The sequence below is a fragment of the Amblyomma americanum genome, chromosome 5, assembly GCF_052857255.1.
Source record: "Amblyomma americanum isolate KBUSLIRL-KWMA chromosome 5, ASM5285725v1, whole genome shotgun sequence".
In the NCBI taxonomy this organism is placed as follows: domain Eukaryota; kingdom Metazoa; phylum Arthropoda; class Arachnida; order Ixodida; family Ixodidae; genus Amblyomma; species Amblyomma americanum.
The window spans coordinates 56,266,559-56,288,108 of NC_135501.1; the positions used below are offsets into that span (position 1 = coordinate 56,266,559).

Below are 21,550 nucleotides of genomic sequence, written 5' to 3' on the forward strand. Positions count from 1 at the left end.
GTGCTTAGCTTTAGCATACCGTACAAAACTCGCTTCTCGGTGGTTAACATAGCAAGCCTAGTTACTCTTCGACCGATAGAGCATAAGTTCTCGATGGAGGTCTGGACTGAAAGATCTTTTTAAAAATAAAGTAGCTTCATTTCTGGTGAACATCACGAGATCCTGTAAGCCTGCTTAGTTCATTAGCAAATCAGATAAACGAAAGAGGTTGAACCGTCGTGTTGTACAATACTAGACAGCGGCGAAGAGTATTCTGACAGCGGAAAACGCGTGACTGGGCAGCCGCTTACCAGCAAACGTTTTCAAGTGTTCAAAGAATATTTGCGGAATTCCTTTAAACGACGCATAGTGCCAACGATTCAGTTATTGTAAGTCGCAGCTGGGCTGCTGCTGCTGCTGCTGCTGCTGTTTCATTATAGAGCAGTGTCTCAAAGTTTGCCTCAAATGACATGAACCTCATGCTAGTTTAAAGCATGTTGTTGCAAAAAAGCTGACTGTACCTAGTTAATTAGAGGTCACAATTCACTGCCACCTGCTCTTCACAGATTTCATAGCCATCAGTCGAATGCTGCACGCTCAGACCGGTTCAATCATACTACAGCAATTATCTGCGTGTTCTTACAATTTGTTCTGACGCAGTGGAACACAGTCGCAGAACCCACCGGCCACATCTTACTTTGAAACACTTGTTGGTCTGTCACTATTACAGAAAGTGTCCATAGATATCCACAAGTTGTATCTTTCGTAGCCATCATACATAATTTTTAATTTGAATCGTCGTGTCACAAATAAAAGGTCCTGAACAGCTCATCTTATCAATGAATACGACTTGTTAGTTAGTCTTATGAACATACCTTGTGTTCAGGTCAGAAACACCGATTCGCTATAAGAGCTTTTAATTTCCATGCTGGACTGTTGCCCTCTGCTGTTTTTTGTGCGTGACAGTATGATACACCTAATATTTTTCAGCTGCAAGCCTAGGGGTTCTTTGCATCCTGAGCATGAAGCATTCGCCATGATTAAGCAGCAAAAGTTACAGGCACCTTGAATTACGGATCATTGGGGCCGTTGTTAACAACCTTACTAATGAAATATATTAAAATTGACTGAACAGCGCGCTGAGAAGAGTGAAAATGACACTCCGAAAGTATTATTTTTTTCACATATATCTAGTATTATTTTTTTCACATATATCTTAACACGGTGCTAGAAAATGGTACTGTTGTGTGGAAGCCTTCAAAAAAGTAGCTTTTTTTTTTAAAGCGGTGTTTATTTCCTCAGAGCATAAAAGGGTATGGAATAAGGAATGACAAGAATGCATAAATAAATAAAAAAAAGGCGCTTATTCAAGGTTCGAGGACTAGTCAAGTAGCTCTTCTGCAACTTTTTTCTAATATTTCTCTACAAAATTTCGTATTTATGAAAATAAATTCATTCATCCATTTCTGCTTCCATCTGATTTTGCACGTCATGGTGCAAAACCGGCTGAGAACAAGGCCGAGCTTAGATTTCAATGCACTCCAATAAGTAGCCGCCTCCGGTAGAAGTTCACAAAGTGTAGATAATTGGTAACGCTGGAAATTATCAAACGCTACCACAGCGGCCGTTTGGCGATTTAGTTTCGGTGCTCCCTTTTTCGTAACGGAACGCTCCAAGGCTCCAAGGTGATGCTTGCATCTCATAAAATTATTTGCACTCCTTTTCGCTTGGATTAGTACGCATCAACTTCCGTTCTCCGTTTAATGAACAAGTGAGCGGAGCCGTCGGTGTCCTCTACAATTGGAGCAGCGGCAAAGTCCAGCGAGATTTTGCGCAAGGTCGAGAGCTGACAACGGAAGGGCAGATTATTTTCTGGCTGATAGCATGTTGCCCTTGGGCGCCATGTTCTTAACACGCTGCTGGTTAACGCTGGCAAGCGTTGCCCACGAAGAAAAATATAGCGCTTAACAATGTGCTCCTAGATATTGGATTTGCCTCTAACAGTCATATCTCTTCAAATGCTCGAAACAAACAAGCGGGTAAGGTTTCGAATTTGGTTGCGAGCGAGAAATGCGGGGCATTTTCCGCTAACTAAAAGGTTTCAGCGCAAGTTAAGGACAACTCGGCGAGCAATGCAAAATAAAATGATAGGTGCAACGTTAAGAGACCGGAAGCGCGCAGAGTTGGTGAGGGAACAAACGCGGGTTAATGACACCGTAGTCGAAATCACGAGGAAGAAATGGGCTTGGGTAGGGCATGTAATGAGAAGGCAAGATAACCGCTGGTTCTTAAGGGTAACGGAGTGAATTCCAAGAGAAGGCACGCGTAGCAAAGGGCGGCAGGAAGTTAGTTGGGTGGATGAGACTAAGAAGATTGCAGGGATACTGTGACCGAAGCTGTCAAAGGATCGGGTTAATTGGAGAAACATGGGAGAGGCCTTTGCCCTGCAGTGGGCGTAGTCAGGCTGATGGTCATGATCATGACGAAATGATTATGAACAAGGAAGGCCCTTGCCATCCGAGAGCAACAAGGAAGATAACTTGGGCTTCGTTTTCAGGGAATTATTTCTTTAACCATTTTTAGCGCTCATAATGGGTGACATGTGGTTCGAAAAACTCTCTAGTACTCAAGAAAGAAGCGTAACTAGGAAAAGTATTAGTCAGCCTAATATACGATTTCCAGATATTGTGCGAAAACTCTAACCAATCTAGAACCATGCCATATTTTGGGCAGGAAAATAATTTCTGCGGTAATTGCTGTAATTAAAAAAAAAATCACATTGGCTTATTTAGTCAGAAAAAGGGGCGAAGTTATTTTCAGAGAACACCGTATCAAATATGCGCAGGGATCTATGTAATTTCCACCTGGTTCGAGATATTGGTATGACTGAAGTTAGCTGTGAAATAGTCTCTCCTGATGCTTAATTTTGCCGGATTGAGTTTTTTTCCACAGAGTAGGTACAATTGTTGGCAAAACTGTATAATTACACTTATTTAGGAAACTGACCACAGTAATAGAGAGCAAATGCATGTTTCTTTCTCCTTTTCTTTAATACATTCGGGAGTTTATTTCTTTCTTTCTAGAGGTTATTTGTGTTGACTGCAGTGGCTTTGTGGCTGGCTGCGGTGGTTTTGTGATCATCTCATTTAGTCCTTGCTGCCATATTTTGTTGCATGCGGTACCCAGGGGTACATTGCGCGGGCTCGGGCCACAGCAAGCTGAGGACACAACCAGCGTACGCCGCGCGCCTGCGCTATGGCTCAGAGAGAACGAAGGCGCAGTTATTTGAGGGCACAATTGTTTATTACAGCGGAAGCTTTACTAGGCTATGTCGGGGGGGGGGGGGGGGTCGTGTTCGCAAAAACGTGTCTAACTCAGAAGATGTAGCATCAAACGAGTGGTCGTAATCGAAAGAGGATGATGCGAGGATGCTGCCCTAAAAAAAAAAAATTTGAAATCGGGTAAAAATGTACAGAAAGTGGGCGGGGCAAGAGCAAAATTGCCGCGAAATTTGAAAGCGCCGGAAGTAGGCAGAGCTACAGAGTAGCGCCGGAAGTAGGCGGAGCTACAGAGTAGCGCCTAATTTTAAAAACCGAAAGTGTGGACGGAGCCAAAGCGTGGTGATTATTCACAAATCATCCCAGACCTTGCCACCTGGGAAGAGCTGATCCGGAGCCACGACCCGGAGCAGCAAAGACTCCTCATCCGTCAGGCAGAGACAGCTTACTACAAGACTCTCTCCGCGGTCTCCGGTGCTGAGAGCCGGCCGGGAAGCACCCCCTCCTAATTGCTCCGCGCCGACCGTGAGGCCCCATGATGACGGGAATAAAGTTCATTCATTCATGCATTCCAAAGCGTGGCGCCAAGTTTCAAATTTTGAAATGGGCAATCACGTGACAAGTGATAAGTGATTGATACGTAACCAGGAAATAGAAAAAAGTGTTATAAATTAGATGCATTTAGGTAATTAATGCGGAAAAAAGGAAATGCTAGGGTAAATAGACTGGACGGGTATATAGTAAGTGGGCGGGAACGAAGCTTGGCGGAAAATTTGAAAACTTGAAATGATTGCCGGGATGAAACGAGGGTATAATCAGAGTTAATCGATAACCAATCAATCAAATGAACGAGAGAACAACCGTGGCGGCAAATTCGAATGGCGACCAGTGTCGAGGAGGCGTTAGCGCTTTCGCATTCTTCCAATGCGGGCAGCCGCAGTGATCTGTAATTTTCTTGCGCAGTAACCTGCGTTACAGAACGCTGAAGCACGGCCGCCGCACCCAAAAGCGGGCTCGTGGCTCCTCGTGCGCCGAGCAAGGGCAACACACGCGTGACGGCACAGCTGAAACGGCGATCGCGGGCCGCACTTCTAACCAAAGGGTTGCGTCGCATACGACACAACACATGAGGGGATGGAGGATGCGCGGAGCTCTTCCAGACGGCACAGGCCGCACGTCGATGGCCTCTCGCACGTCGCCACCGGCAATGTCCGGCGATGACACAGAACCAGCCAGATCAGGCCCTTCCAAATCTACAGCGTCAGCGCCGTACGGGCAGGGACTCGAGCAAACATACAAGCTTCACGCGTTTCAACCCCCTCTTGGCAAAAGCCAAGAAACCGGGAAGCAAACCTGTTCACACCATACTGCTGGCCGAGTCGGCGGCGGTTTCTTTCGATCATTTCCCGTCACCGACCTCCCGTCAAAACAGCGCTCAAATGTCACTCGGATTGACCCAATGAGGACGCGAGGTCGAAGCGAGATTGAACGGAAAGGAGGGTGATTCACCGCTGCTTTCGAAAGAGCTTCTCTTCGGATGGAGACAAGCGGCGCAGCTGCTCGCTTTGCCCTCGCAGACCCCACGGAAGGAGGTAGCCGTGGCCGCGCGCTCCGATCACAAGGTTTGTATCTATATCACATACAATAACTGTAGTCATATTATTAATCGTAATAAAGTCCAACGATTTCTCAAGGCAATTACTAAATCAGTATTCAGACCAGACGGGGGTTGACAAACTGCTATAACAAAAACCTTATTAGAACTCTCTGCCAGATTCTCTTCCTCATTTCTTTCACAAGACGCAGCTAGACTGTAGTAGGAATTTTCTTTATTTATAAACGCATGCAGTAAGTCAGTCTCCTCTCCTGTCACTACTTGTTTCAGAAATACTGATCTAAGATTCACCGTAAAAATTGTTAAATTGACTTTTAAGCCATGCTTCCGAGAAGAATATGACATCGAACTTGAAAGGCATTTCTTTCAGTTATCTGATCAGTTTATGTTCCTTTTGTCACAACCCTGGAACATTTGAATGAACACTACGAAATATTTCTATCAATGTTTACATTTGTTGATTGGAAAATCTGTGTGTGTTAATAACAAATCATCTGTAAAGCTTGGTTCGACAAAACGTTAGCTATTTAACCTTCTCGAGATCACTCATAGAAGCAATGAAAATTACACACTCACCTTGTTTTTTTTGCATGAGAAAATTTTCGAATTCCTTGCACACGTAGACTTATAGTCAAGCTATTCTTCCTTCGTACAAGTTAGAGCAGCAGCTTGCCGTAGACCATCGGAGTTTCATAGAAGCGAGTCAGCTTTTTTCGTTCAAAGTTATTTTGCTATCACCTGCCTAATCTATTTTGCCTTTCGGCTCACAAAACGCGTCAAGACTAAGCGTGGTCGTTTTTTGAGAGGAGCCTTTGAATGCCATCAAGATCGGTATCACTGAGACAGTCAGTTTAGTGACTCAGCTAGCTCCTTAACAGTTTAAACTATACATGTTCCTCATCCGCCCGTTCAAGTCCTAAATCCCTTCAGTTCAAGATTGTGGTGTCTCTCAAACTGTTCAGACTCGTTTACATGGAATTTTAGTTCACTGATTTTATTTCCCTGATGGGCTGCTTCAAGGCTTTGAGGTGTCTTTTTGAGGGCCTGGTTATCCAACACTTGCTTTTTTGGTGCGCAAGAAATTCTTTACATTTCTAAGAAATCATTTGTACCATTGCTTCAAGGCTTTGTATCGTTGTCGTCAGACCTATCAGATCATCAAACTGGGCTTTCAACTGAACTCGCGTACTATCGTACTGGACAGTACGCCAGTATGTACAAAGCCAAGCGTACTTGTCTTATGATTTTTGCCCCCTCAGGCGAACAACTATATAAGTCGGGAATTTCCATTATATTTACCACCTTTGCCTTTCTCACCTTTCTCCAAGCCACGTGAGCAGTTACTGTAAGGATAACTAAAAGAACATTACACGTGAATACATGTCCAATTTTGATTCCCACGTTGAAAAGGCTGGTTGACCTGGCATAACAGTACGCTAAGAGGTACACAATACAAAACAAGCCACTATAGGTTCACGATTATTCGACCCTCAGAACCGACTGAGGAAAAGGACGAAATACTGCGCTGCCTAGTCTTGTGCAAAAAATAGTGAGAGAGTCGTCGGAATGTTTGACGCACGTGGTAGATATTGAACAATGAGTGAAAACGAAAACTGTCCCATATATGACGTTTTCTCCGAGAGACACTGTCTACGTTCTTCGGCTGAAAATGGGTACCCGCGGTACCTTATCCTTAAAATATTTTTTTTACTTGAGATTCCTTTGACGGTGGCCTAGTTGTGAAAATTCGTTGCTCTTTGTTTCCACATTAAAACTTTGGTTTTGCTACAGCAGCAATGAGGAAAATGAGCGTGCGGCGCCCTCACGATGAGCGAGTTCCAGATCGTTGGAGTTTGGTAGAAGTAGGCAGCTTTTCACAATCAGTGCAGCCGCAATTATTGTGACATGAATTTTTCTTGCTTAGAAGCCGATCATTTGTGACTGCAACAACTAGAGTGGGGACACCTTGACAGAAGCGTTAACTGCGATTGCCAGCATCCTACGCAGAAGCTTACTTTAGGAGAGAGAAAATTTTCCGACACGTCAAGCATCGAGTTAGCGAACAGTCGTCTAGTTCTTTTGACCTGCGCTGTCGGCATGCTTTAATCGCGTGTTTTCCTCTTGTCTGTTTGCCCGCACGATACGTGACTTGTTTGCGTACACCGGCGCACAGAGGCCGGGATTTAGTCTGCGTAGGGTAGGCGTTGAGTACTAAACGCCACTTTAGATGGTGGTGCAGCATGCAGAACACGGCGCTGCGACAAACGCATGCCCGCAAGAGCATTTGAATGCGGTGTGTCGCCCAGCGACATATGAGTGCGTTCCTAGGGACATCTAAAAGTAAATTGTAATCTATTTAATGTTTTCTGCGGGTGAAAAAGGCCCATAAAAATGGTGGGCTTTTAACGTAGTTAAACCGAGTACACGTGCGAACGCATCTGTTCAGCCTGACTGGTGCATGGTTGCCCTTTGCTGTGTCGTCGGCACGTCTGGAAACAATATCATACTCAAGTTAAGCTCTGATCGTGGCTAAGTTTATTTTACATTTTCGCGTCGCAGATGGAAGTTGATGAAGACGAAGATGTGCAAAGCACAAAGTCTGTTGCAGTTTAACACAAGGCGCGATCTCTTGCGGCGATAGCATAGTGCTTTCGTGCGGTGACCAGCGAAGATTCTCCGTTCGCACCACCGCGGGTTCGAATCGCAGTCGCAGCAGTGTTTCTTTCATTAATATATTCGAGGTTATTGCCAGGGCTATGGTCCTGAAGACAAGCTTTCGCTCTAATATGTGCCAATTGTTCTTTTCTGACGGTGAGCCACTGGAGGACCCACCACACGTCAGTGTAGCTTGTTTTAACCAAGACTGCTTACATACTTTCATCCCAGTTTGAACTACATGGCCGAGCTGCGATGCACAAACAGGTCTTCGATGGCAGAACACCCGTAATGCAATTTTTGCGGGCAGTCAATCACTGATGAGGTCAGATTATATAAACTGCATGTGGAGACACGCGGTCAAAGCCACCAATTTTATGATTTATTTCGCGTGCACAACCAACTTTCTGAACAAGTGTAGTGACTTGGGTGAAGCAGTAAATCATGGGAGAAATAAAAGTGCGACACACGTACGACAAACAAACGAAGCGGAAAACTCGTGCGCAGACGTATGACTCAGTCGGTGTTTGGCGACTGTAATAATGTGTTGGGCGAAGAATTTACACATACTGCAGTGTACCTTGTCGTTGAGAACAACTATTTGTGAGCTTCTAGCGCGAGTTGAAACAGCTGCACGCCCACCAAACAGTTCCAGTTGAGAGTGAATCAGGCACCTGCACACAGCGTATAAGACCAAGAAATTCACCTTGCTTCACTGGTACGTCTAACGTTTACATTGCTCTCTCATAGAATTCAGCTTCACCATCGGGCTGCGCGCCCATTTTTAGTACGTCATGAGCAAAAGAACAAATATGTTTTTACTGTCTGAAGGAGAATTCAAGAAAAAACGCCGTAAACAGTGAAGGAAAGTGCTAAAACTTTGGTTGAAATCAGTTATCAAATGGAGACAACGACGGCTTCTTCAGAGCCTTCATGGAAGCTGTCGCCCTTTATCGCAAAACATCACTTTCTGACACACAAAAGAACGAAAGCGCCAACTTTAGTTTTGAAAACTACAAAAAGGTTGTGCAGGATGTGTGGCACGAAATAACTGCAGTAGGAAAGGGCGAACGGAAAGAAAAGTGGAGGTTCGTTACCTAAGCAACTAAATAAAACAAGTATGAGAACTAGGTAATCTAAATGAGTGAATACCAACTGCCAACATGGAAATTAAAGGTGTTTCAAAACAACCGGATCAATAACTGCGTACCATGATGTTAAAGATTGATGGCGGTGCAAATGGAATTCTTCGGGATGGTGACATTAAGGTCATGCGGTGGGCACAGGCTAAGTTTAAAAGCTAGTTTAAAAGTATTCTAAGACTGATGTCAGAGGAAGATTGTGAAAGCATTATTCGCACAGCTAAAATATACAGGCTAACCACTTTCTTTTATCGGGCTGCAGGCGAATGAACCAGTTGATATAATTAATAATCCTTGGTCGCAACACAAAATGTTGCGATATAGCGCTGCAGAAACAAAACATGTCAAGAACTGGCCTTTTGTCTGAGTATTGCTGCAGATTTTAAGTATTATTTAATTTAAATATACTGCAGTCATTGCTAGAAAACGCTAAAAATTATAATGTGCTTCACATAAAATGTGGCGAAGACCTAGCGAAGGTTCACAAACCCGATAGCTAAAAGGCGCTTGGTACTTTCTCTACCCCGAAGGCTTTCTCTGTAAGGCAATGATGAGTTACACTAATAACTCCTGCTCTTTTTGGTAATTGTAGCATGTGCTGTATCCAGAAAAGGCCGAATTTACATTGAGTATTTCTGTGTAAAAAATTTCAAATTTAACACTATTGTCGTTTCCAAAGCATGGCTCCGAAAACAAGAATATTTTTTATTCCGGGCAGTGACGTTGTGTTCACATCTACTAACACTTCAGCATCAATCTTACGTGATGATTTCATGATTAGTTCAAACACGCAAATGAATACAAGAAGATATGGTGGACGCCAAGTCTGTGAGCAAATCCCATTTTATTGCAGTCTAGACTGCAATGTTTGGATTAGTTTACAGACGACCAAACTCTAGTTACCTTTGTCTGTGGACAAAACGGAAAGCCTCTTCTGCTGATAATACGTGTAATGCCCGGTTATTACAACTGGCGGCTATAATTTCGGTGACTAATAGGTTGTATATCTTATATCTATAACTATCTGGTTCACTTCGTTTTAAAGTACAGCATTAGTGCCTACCACGCAGGAAACAAACTGTGTGACAATAATTCGTCATATTTCCTGATATACACGTAATGTTACGTGAAGTGCACATAATGAAATCACTGTAAACCACACTTTAGTGTTCGCACAATATCACAAAATGCATCGAAATATGAAATATCTAATACCAGCACTTATGGCAATTATTACGCCTTGTTACAAAAGAAAACTATCTCAAGTAAACCAAGAAATATTATTGGACGCGGATTTACACTGAAAACTGTTTTTCAATTTTCTAGGAACACCACGCTTTCATGACCAACATTAAGGTATTAACTGAAAATACGCCAGGACAATAAGTGCTTTGATTACATTTAATGTTTTCAGCAAACCTAAATGATTGGCGGTACTTACAACTCATGATAGCCGATTATTTTGGATTAAAGTAAAGTAATGACCTAAAGCCCCAGTCATGAAGTTGTTAGTTTACGAATATCTGGAGCACGTGGAATGAAAATCCGATTAAGGGTGTATTGAATAGGTGGTGTACAGGCTCCGTTGTAAAAACGGCGATTCGTGAGAAATTTGGTGGTGATAAGTGAACAAACTGTTTTAGAGTAAGCATAACAATTAACTAGTTTAAAAACAGCCACTTCGGTGAATGGCAAATTCAACAAATGTCCGTGTGCTTTGCGATGTCACTGCACGTTAAAGTGATTTAAATTACAGCGGAGCCTTCTGTATGGCGTTGCTCATAGCTCAAATCCCTCATACAACACCATACTATACGATTATTAAATGTTTATAGTGGCGATCAAGGCACCCGGCACTAATCTAGCTTACGGTATAACAATTAAATATAGAAATTTCCGTAAGAGCACGCCCTCACGTCCTCATTAGTGAAAAGGAATTGGGATGATTTAAACAGACAGTATTAAAAAACTGAAAAAATAACCAAAAATGATAACATGATTGCTGACACGGCGCTCATGAAGATAGCACAGTTATCGAAAACATGATAGTGTAGCTTTCACTAACGCACTCCACCCCTTTCAAGGTGATTTTAAATGCGTCAAATGGCAAGCGGCGCGGCCCGTCTGAGCACTTTCCAATGTCAAGAGTTGATGGGCGTCGCTGTATGCACGTCGGCATTCTTTATAATGTGTAAGCCGTGTTGCCGGACACATGGGTGGGCGCACCTACCGGCATAACCTTTTTAATATTTGCACAGCAAGGCGCAAGTTTACATATCATCACAGTGTCGTACGTTCTACACAGAGAGAAGAAAAATCTACCATCCGTAGCGGCGATACCAGAACAGAAACGAACGGTTTTGTTTATTAGATACTTTTTGTTTTTAGTATGTGCTAGCGAACTTATTATATGTGGAAGTTTAAGTAAGTAGACTATAACTTCCAACCGACTCTTCATTTCTTGGCTGCTTAACGTCATCTGCTGAGAGGAATAGCGTAACGTAGCGCTTTTGAAAAACTTGTATTCATGCGAAATCTTGACCGCGAAACCGAACCGTATAATTACAACGGCTCTCACCACTTTCCCTGAACAGGACGAGTAAGAGGAAGACAAAAAAGTGCCCTTTGTGTCCCTTTTTCTACTAAACTATTATTATTTCGGTTATGCAACGTTATATTTTAATGTAAAACTCCGAACATAATCTTGCATGAGAGCTTCTTGTGTAATGATCCGACTCTTCCTGACAAAATCGTGAAAACTATTTAAAGTCTGCATGATAACAACAAACCAGAAAGGCATGTCTTTTCACATCTTATGCGTGCGAAGGAGTCATATATCTGTCAGAAAACTATTAAAGCCTCCTCTCACTCTTACCCGCGTGGATGCTGAGCGTTTATTTATTGCGATGAGCTTGATCTAAAAATTTCACACAAAACGTGTAGCAACAAAAGAGCCTCTGAAATGACAGGTTTTAAATATGACGGCAAAGTTCTCAAATAAATGGCGAATTTAAATGTGATATACAAAGGTTCAAAAACTTCCTTTTGGCAATTCCGCTGCACACGTGAAAGGAACCTACGTGTGCACGTTAAAAGAGACTTTAGCCGTAGCAAGCGTTCCGCAATTCTTCACAGTGCTGAAAGAAACTGATCTCTAGGTCGACAACAAATGCACACCGAACTCTAAAATTCTATAATGATGTAAAACCATTACCTTGCCAGAGTTTCCATGCGAAAATGATGGTTTCGTTTATTGCGGTTTAACGTCCCAAAGCGACCCAGGATGTGAGGGACGCCGTAGTGCAGGACCCGAGAAAATTTCGACCACCTGGGCTTCTGTAACGTGAGTTGACATAATCGTACAGAACACAAGCCTCGTCATTTCGCCTCCTTCGAAATGCGACCGCCGTGGCCCCCACCAAATCCATGTCTTTGGGGGCAGCAACTAAGTGCCATAACTTCTGAGCCACAGTGACAGATAAAGAAAAGAATATTACACTTGATAATAATAATAATAATAATAATAATAATATTAATAATAATAATAATAATAATAATAATAATAATAATAATAATAATAATAATAATAATAATAATAATAATAATAATAGTAATAATAATAATAATAATAATAATTATTATTATTATTATTAATAATATTATTATTATTAATAAGGCCTTTTCGGGTCGTATATTGTACATTACACTGGAGGCCGGCAGTAAAAGGTGTCATAAATGACAGCTCGACAGGGCTGCAGACTCCCAAGCGCTAAACAGTGGTACAGTGGCATTGCTAGCTTTTGCTTAAAAAAAAAACAAAGTGGTACAATACAATACTGTACACAATACACCCTGAGCAATGAAATTCCTCTCTTTGAGAGTGAACAGACCATGGAATTAGCATGCTTAAATATTTAAGCAAAAAGTACTTACAAGTATGCAATCTCGAGCTGTTTTGTCTGATAATTGCGTTGAAAGGGACAGAATTTTAGTGCGCTAGCAATCAACATCGCATTCACGGGTTTGGGAGTTGTCATTCCTCTTGGGAGTTAATTCCTCCAATATGAACTGATCACGCGCACAACCTGGACACATTTCTTATTGTGTAAATAGATTGTACATATTACTTCTCCCCCTCTCCTCTCTTCCTGTCCCCTCACCTCCTTCATTTCATTTCTCCATTCTGCCTGCTATCCTTTATTTCCGCTGCCCCAGCTCAGGTGCTTCAGTATCGATGGCAGATGCCGGGGCTAGCAAAAATCTTTTCCTTCCTTTTTGCTATTATTCTTAATAAAACCACTACCACCACCAGTTGTCATTATTTTCCTTCCGGAGGAGGTCCAGCTGCCATGGTGGTTTTCTGGTGGACTGCCCACCGGGTTATGGGCAGCCGTCTGTCCTTCTGATGCTCTTGACAGGTGGCCCACCTCGGTGGGGAGGTTGTCAACTAGCATACATGTAGTGTGTTTCACCTAAGACTTTATAGAATTTTTAAAAATAGTCTTTTTGCGTTAGAGGACGCTTTTACCTCCATAGAATTGTCAGCGGTGTAGTAGATCAGATTGCAGGTAAGACTTGCAACTAGCAGGTTGGTTAGCTGATATTAAATACGTAACTGTTATTCTATTACTTTTAGGCTCCTTAATCATGGAAGCAAATATTTTCACTCGGCAAAATTTCTTTAACCTGTTTTTTGAATGCCTGCATAGAACATAGTGAACAATTTCTGCCAATTTATTTAATATACGTATTGATTGGAAGGCACAGAACTGTTTGCCCTAATTCCTTCTTATTTTAGGTGTGAGTCGTTTGGCGTGTCTGAAGTTATACGCGCCATCATTTATGTAATCCTGATGTGTGCATATTTTTCTTTTGTGTATGACTTGAAGAATTTTCATATAGGAAATCTGGTCTCCACGCAACATGGAATACTGTTGAAAAAGCGGAGCTGTTCACATATTTTCATAAGGGCCTTGGTAATTTAAGAACATACGCAGAGCGTGTTTTTGCAAGCCTAATAAGTTCTTCTAATTTGACTTGGTTGTCTCGCCCCATATTGATGCCCCGTAGGAAACTTTCAAGAAAACAACAGTGTCGTATAGCCGTCTTTTTATCCACGGTGGAACAATCGGATGAGCTGTTCTGTATACGTTGCCTACATTCCTAGTAGGTTCATTGCATGGAAAAGACATGCAGTTATTCTAAAAATACTTCCTGATATTAGACGCCTGGAAACTTTTATTCACTTACAGGGTTAAACGCAGAGCTATTGCAATGATATGAATTTCTTTTTCGACTCTTTTCATAATTGGTTTAAAGTGGATGTATGTAGTCTTATCGGTATTTAGCTGCAACATGTTTTTTTCCAACGCTCCACGAGTACTGTCTCGCTGCATTGATAACTTTGAAGGTTTAACACGCTTTTAACGGCAATACATTTAATTTGCTCATTTAACTGCGCAGCATGTCCATGTGTCGGGCCGGCTTTATCAGAACAAATTAAAGAAAGCCCACAGATATAATGCCTGTCTTCCAATAATCTCAGGTCAAAAACCTTTCGGGACACTCCATTTCATTCTGCCGCGACAGAATGTTGCCAAACTCTTGACATGCGTAAGTACGTTTCATCGCAACTCGAAAAAAAATGTAACGGAAAGATGGGCTGCCCTCCGCTGGCAACCACCGCGAAGCTGTTGGTCGTACCTCTGGCGGGCACGCGGCAACGACATCGCGGCGCAGCTCCACGTCGTTTGCCGCCCCGTCTCTGAACCTTGGACGGAATCCAACGACAAAACACTCCGAGTGCCGCGTTTCGAGCACGTGATCGGCGCCTACATGACGGAAGTCGCGGAGGGGCAGCAGAACGAAAAAAACGAAACTGCTCCGATTCCCTCAATGCTGTCGGTCGGCGGCGGCCAAGTGTATTACGTTCTGGTCCGAGCAGCGGTCACGGCATGTTTCCGACTCCGCTCGTTAGACTTTTTTCGAACGGCTGACCGGCGTCACAACAGAGTGTGCTTAAATCGCCCCGGCAGATAGTAGGCGTGGTATCGTTACTGCAACAAACGATAAGAGCTCTTCTCTCCGACGCTCCCTAGCTGTCCTCGACACTGCCATTGATATCGGATACACTTGCGTGCGTGCAGCTTAGAATGCAGTGAGGCGTGCGTTTGAAGCAAGCTCAAGGCATGGCGTCGTTGGGAATTGGGTCGCTGCTTCGGCGCCCTGCTTCATGGTGTCTGAAGGCTGCGGAGATTCGGCCACTGTGCTTCTTCCGAGCACTCAGCAGGTGAGTTAGAAGGTGCTGTGTTGTGATCGGTAAGCATAACTGGCGGAGAGTATGGACCTCGCATTGGTGTTTTCTTGAGACTAAAGCTATGCACGGCATTATATGTGTAAAGCCTTATATCAAATTTACAGAATGCAATGTGTGAACGTTGTTTTTGTTAGACTTTTTGTATCTCTGAGGTTCTGGGAGAAAAGTAACATATAGTTCTGATCAACACCTGCCAGTCGTCGCCAAGCATGGATATCATATTGGGCGGGGGGGGGGGGGGGGGGGAGGGGGGGCAGAGTTGATACTGTTCAGGTTTCGACCAAGCACATCCGCTTTTGAGGGGTTCCCAACGTGGAACGCAGATTTTCACATGCTGTCAACATTCACATTGTGGCGCACGCTTCTGGGAAAAATGTGTTGTTGAATTTTGTGCATCTCCTACTTTTACCTCCTTCCCCCTACGCGAGAAGTAGCTATGAAGTGCACCCCGAAGGTTTAATGTCACGCAACTCTGTCTTTCAAATTGACTGAAAACGCGACTGCTTCACAGCCTACAACGCACCACTACGACTTTATTGTGAAGTTCACATTGAGAGTATGTGCTGCGTAACGAAAAATATTTATTGGCAGGGGAACACTATAGTTCGAGTAGCCAGCCTACGTGATTTTAAGGCGCAAGCCTTTCTTGGCTCATGAGTGGCATGGACAGACTTTGTCCGCAAAAGTGCCCGCACGAACTGTCAACCAAAAGTTGTATCGTCTGTGTTTCCCGTTCCTTCTCTCTTCCCTTTTTAATCGCCTAATTCCATTCCCCAGTACAGGGTAGCCAACGGGAAACCTTTCTGGTTAGCATCCCTGCCTTTCGCCCTCTCTCTGTATGTATCTAAAATAAAATGCAAAAGTTGATTAAGCCGCAGTTGATAAGCAAAGCAACTTATATGTAATCTTAGCAGTGATAGTAAACAGATAGTAAAAAATAGTTGTAGATAGCGATAGTGATAGTTACTGATAGTGACTAGCGCTAGAGATAGCTAGAGGTAGCGATAATGATAACGATTGCTGCCGATAGTAACAGTGCTACAGATAGACAGTTACAGTGATGGTAGTGAAGGACGCTATGAAGGACGCCGTAGTGAAGGGCTCCGGAAATTTGGCCAGGTGAGGCTCTTAACCAGCAGTGTCATGCCACAGTACACTGATATTGATATTAATAATGATAGCTAGTGATAGTAATAGTGCTAGAGATAGTGATAATGATGATGTTAGCTATGAGGAAATAATAAAAATGAAAATAAAGACAAAAAATATAATGAAATTGAAAATAAACGAAAATGAATAAACCTGAAAGAAAACGCAGAGGAGAAAGCAAAAACAGCAAAAATGAGAAATGGTAAAATTAATAAAAAAGCATTGAAGAAACAAATAAAAACTAAAAAAATGAGGGTGAAAGAGGAAAAGGAAAGGCTTTCGTTTTTCCGCTTTTAAGCCGACTTAAGTGCAATCCTGTAATTTTTTGTGATTAGAGCAAAGTGCATTTGTCAAAAAAGTCAGGTTTGCTTTGCAAAAGTCTGAGCAATGTTTCGAAGCAATACCAGCAATATGTTCAGCAAGGAGCAACGGTGTCCGTTCTTTTGGAATTTTCGCGAATAAGAAAAATTACTCGCCGTTCTCCGATCAGCGCGCACAGCGTTCAGAGGTCTTTGATTTCTCTTTTCTGCTTGTGTTTCCCTTCTTTCCGCTCTGTTTCTCTGTCTCCTTTTTCTCTGCGATTAAAGCGTCCAAACTTTCGTGGGCATCCGGTGAGCACTCCTATCATAGGTCTCCTATAAAACCTGTGTGGCACGCTACCATTCAAGCGAGCGTATTTAAACGCTCTCGACATTCAGGAAGCGGTAGTGATGTTTGAGCATGTTGTGAAACGCAGAGTCCCTTCGTAGTAGCCTCACACATGTGCGAAAGGACGAGTGGTGCCAGTATCTTATGGCGGCTACACTCATTCTTGGACCAAGGCCGAAGCAAACGCGCCTGTGTTCTTGGCCCGAAGCGTAATCTTAAGGTCATCGTACTTTTGTCGCCACGTGGCCGTCGGCGGTAGTAAACCAACCGGAGCAATGTGCTCGTCGTGTTTCATTGCCGACATTCCCTACTGTAGTAGCTGAATGAGACTCGCAAGACACATCCATGCTCTTAGCGGCATTGACGCGCACGTACAGGGCACGTTGTTGTTACAGGGTGGGAAACGCGAACACGAGAAAAAGCTATAATCTCCTGATGTCTTGATTTCAACACATGAAATCCAAAGTTAACTGCTTCGAAGTTGAAAACAGCAAACATTTATAACGAACACTGAACACACCTGGACACTACAGGCATGCATTCTGAACTCTCTCAACGCAGAAAAAGAAGCAGCTTAAGGAGCAATCTGTTTTACTTCAAAAAACAGACGCGAGGGAGAGCTCGCTTCGTACCTCTGTCCGCCGCACCGCACGTATTCACGTTGCGAATCTGTACCTCCAACAACCTATATTATCAAATGCCTGATCTTCGAGGTATTTTGCTCCCATGTTTACCTGCGACCTACGGTCTATAAATCCACGCGCTACATGCACGGTTTTTGACGTAGGAAAAGCTGAGTGCAACAAGTCTGGTAAATGCTACAAGAAGAATGTGGAATCGAGTTTTTTTTTTCGGCACCAGAAACAGCAAAAAAATTAAGCGATTATCCCACCAAGTGATGAGTATTTTTTGTGACCATGAAATGTTCGGCGTACGTTCTTCAGTTCTTCAAGGCACATGGTCATTCCTATTGTGTGTAAACAGCTGTCCCACCACAGTAAAAAAGGGATCTAGCTGCCTGTCCTGAATTGCGGCTCAAGCACACAATTTTATCCACAGTAAACGCTACCACCCTTGTTACCACGACGCGGACATTACAAACTTGAACATCTCAGTGGTTCCGAAACGTATGCAACACCCACGACTGGTATCCATATATAAGGAAGGTAATTTTGATACCATCCAGGCAGAAATAGTATCGTTCTTGCCAATTTTCCAGCGTCTACCTGCAAGTAGTGACGCAGAGCATTTATAGCCCGCCTTTCGCAACAATCTGTTAGAATTGGTGGATAAATATGGGTCAAAATTCCTAGGGCAAAAATAAGAATATAAATTACGCTTTAATTCTGATGTGCTCAGATTGTTATGGAAGGCTAGAGGTGCGCATGTTTTAATAACATACGCGCGAAAATGTTATAATAACAGCTCATTCAGACGCCGACGTTTAAACGATGCAAACAGGATGCTTAAACTAGCAATTAAGGAAGCGAAGCCCATATATTTCGCCGACAGAACACAGATCAGAAAAAGAACCAAAACTTGTCAGGAAATAAAAAAAAAACAACTATAACCGAAAAACTTCCATTACAGCCGATATATCAAATGGCGCTACTCTAAAGACAGACGCTTAAAAAGTTGAAATGTTTAATCTGTACTTTAAATCAGTGTTTTCACAGGTACTAATGACTGCCACAAGGACATAATTTCCTCCTAACATTGGCCTCCACCTAACCATTGCATAACCGAAAAAAACATCGATGCACGTCAAAAAATGTCAGAGTAGAACAGCACAATATCTCCGAATCATATTTTTTGACACTGGTTGACCATTGTGTTGGTTCCGCAGTGCCGACACCATACAGTCCTCTATTAAACTATATCCTCAAGTTCAATTTCCTGCAAGAGTTACCGGAAGCCTTTCTGACATCCTTGTCTTTTCCCCCTCTCTCTATCTTATATTACCATGCAAGAGTTCGAGCATACATTCTACACTCAGTCATTTAAATACGTCCACACTACTGCCGTTTTCCTCCTTCATAGCAAGGCTATCGTAACGGTTATTTATGCAACACACATTTAGTTGAACTTCAACATTTTATAGGTGAGTGCATTGACAAGAATAAACATGTAGATATAGTATTCCTTCATTCAAGAACATGTTTCACAGTATGTCTCAACTTACATTGTATTAAGCTAGCCCCTTTGAATACACATATTTAAAACCAAAATTAGATAAGAATTCCTCAAATGACTGTAAACTACGTGTGGTTATGAATGGCTGTAGCTCATCTAGCAGCGTTCAGGGGCTACTGTTATTCCGGATTTTTATTAATGTCAGTGTAGACAGCATACAATCCCCTATTAATCGATTTGCAGCTGACTGCAATGTCTACAGATAAGTTAATTCACCATCAGACGTAGTAATCCTGCAGAACGACCTTCGAAAAATAGTAAATTGTTGTATACTTTGTAATAAAAGTCTGAATTTAATAAATTTAACCCCGTCCGTTTTTTAAAATAAAAAGTTAGAGTCTCACACATATTACAAAATTGAAAAGATAACACTTAAAAGCATGTCATAATGCAAGCACCTTGGTGAGTATTTCACAAAGAAACATAAACGGAACTCACGTATCCGGCAGTCAGTATCTAAGGCAAGTAAAATTGTTTCGTATTTGTAAAATTTTCAGACCAGCTCTGAACGATGTTAAAAATATTTAGCACTTCAGATCTATCTTTGATTAGGCATGCACTTTTTTGGACCCATGTAAGGTCAATTTGATACAACCACTGGAAAAGCTCAAAAATCAGACTGCACAATTCGTCTAGCTCTAACAATTACATCCCTTTTCAAAGGGTCACGGGGCAAAGACCTTGCTGGGCTGGAAAAAAATAAGCTCCGGCTGGAATCATTTAATGCTCCAAATCTTCCACCGTATCTTCTGTAAAGAAACAGGCACTGATAAGTGCGACTGCCTGTCGGAGCCAACTTATGTCTCGCCTCAGCACGACGACCTCAAAAAGGAGCACCAACACCACTGCCAAATGAAAAGTTTTGCAAAATCTTTTTTTTTTTTCAGAACAGTGAAAGAATGGAACTTGTTGCCAGATGAATGCGTTTGTCTTTGATAATAGCGATTTTTATGCTCACTAGACCTTAGAAACTACATTATTGTGTTTATTTTTGAACATTGTTACCCATTATAAGGAGAAGTTGATATTTTGTCTGACTTTGATGTGAACCCTGTCTTATGTACTTTCTTGCTTATTACTGTTAACCATTGCCACGTTGCAATTACATTACCACTGATAAGGCCCCTGAGGTGACGTATGTGTTCTGTAGATAAAAATAACAACAGCTTAGCTCTTATATTACCGCCTACTGAGTTCTTCTTGGTGGCGTCAAATTTCCTCCGCTTTCCTCCGCAGTTCGTTCCCAGCCGAACAAAAACTCCGCTCGAGCTACTGGAATGCGCCGTGCTCAAAGCCGCTTTCGCCGAAGACCCTGGGTGCATACGTGGACTCAGCAGCCGAGAAATGGGGCGACCGTGTTGGCTGGTCATTTGTGCAGGAGGGAAAGCACTGCACATTTGTTGACTTCAAGGACCAGGTGAGAACGCTTGGTTGCTGTCGATACGTCCTTGCGCTTGATAATGGCCCGCTCCGCCTTTTTGCAGCGTCAAAAATTTTCCAGCAGTCGCGTTCTTAGCTGAAACGAGATATCGCGCTTGGAATCAAATGAAAGGAACACAGTGTGTCACAGCGAAAGCGGCACGCAGTATATGGTAATGCACTCTAGTTCTATTTAAATATAACTAAAGTTGAATGATAAACACTGGCGCAACAATACGTGCCTTCTTCTCACAATCCATTTGCGAAGAATTATTGTCCTAACTTTTTAGAAGACAAGGACGATAATCCTACTCATGAACAAAACTGGCCTCAGAAATTGACATTATTCGCTAATGGAATTCAAATCTTTTGTTCGATTTTGCTGCAACTGAAAGAAACATGGAGATGGCAAATACATGTTAGGTATCCGAGCCTTATTGAACATCTCCTGCGCCGAAAAGGTGCTCATGCAATGCCCATCATGCACCAGGTTATTTCAAAAATCCGGAGCGGAGCTTCCAGCGTAAAGTTTAAACTCAAAATTTTCGTCCATCAGCAGCTGGAATGATATATGACCACCCTGACAATATTACAATTAACCGGTCTATTTAAAACCGTCTAGCAAGCGTCATTGCCAGAAATTACAGCAGCCTCTGCAGCAAGCAGGGTTGTCAGTAACAACATTGCTCATTCGCACTTGCGTTTTTTACGTCTTTCCCGTAATACAGCTCGCAGCAGCCGCCGGTTGAACCTGTTTCTCCTTCAGGAACTTTCACAGCTTTAAACGCTTGACTATCAGAAGCACTGCTAACTCTTCATCCTTGCCGTACCTATGATTCCATAGAATAGTCTTCCTGACCACGTCGATAAAATAGAGGACGGTCGCTGTTCAGCGCTAACATCAATAATCCTAATTTACTAACTTTTGGTGGTTCGATGTCGTATCTGCTTCCTCCTGCCTTATTTTTGTTCATCTGCTACTTTTTTTCTTGAAGCTTGGTATAATGTAATGTTTAATTGGTCCTTTTTATCGTTTATGCAGAAACTATTTGTTACTGTAATGATGAGATGTCCAGTGTCTACTTTCCTGCATTCACCATATTATTTACCCGCCTACTCACGCAATATTTAAGTGTTGAGGTCCGCGAGGCAATAG

The 21,550-nt window shown here is 42.6% G+C and overlaps 1 protein-coding gene across 1 annotated transcript in view; it reads left to right on the plus strand.

The window, feature by feature from the left end:
- Window positions 1-14,501: 14,501 nt before the first annotated feature.
- Window positions 14,502-21,550, plus strand: part of LOC144132456 (medium-chain acyl-CoA ligase ACSF2, mitochondrial-like) — a 60,264-nt gene continuing 53,215 nt past the window's right edge. Inside the window, exons 1-2 of the mRNA XM_077664868.1 lie at window positions 14,502-14,958; window positions 20,212-20,392. Of these exons, the coding sequence (XP_077520994.1) occupies window positions 14,858-14,958; window positions 20,212-20,392 (282 nt within the window). The 5' untranslated portion in view covers window positions 14,502-14,857. The remainder of the gene's footprint in view (window positions 14,959-20,211; window positions 20,393-21,550) is intronic.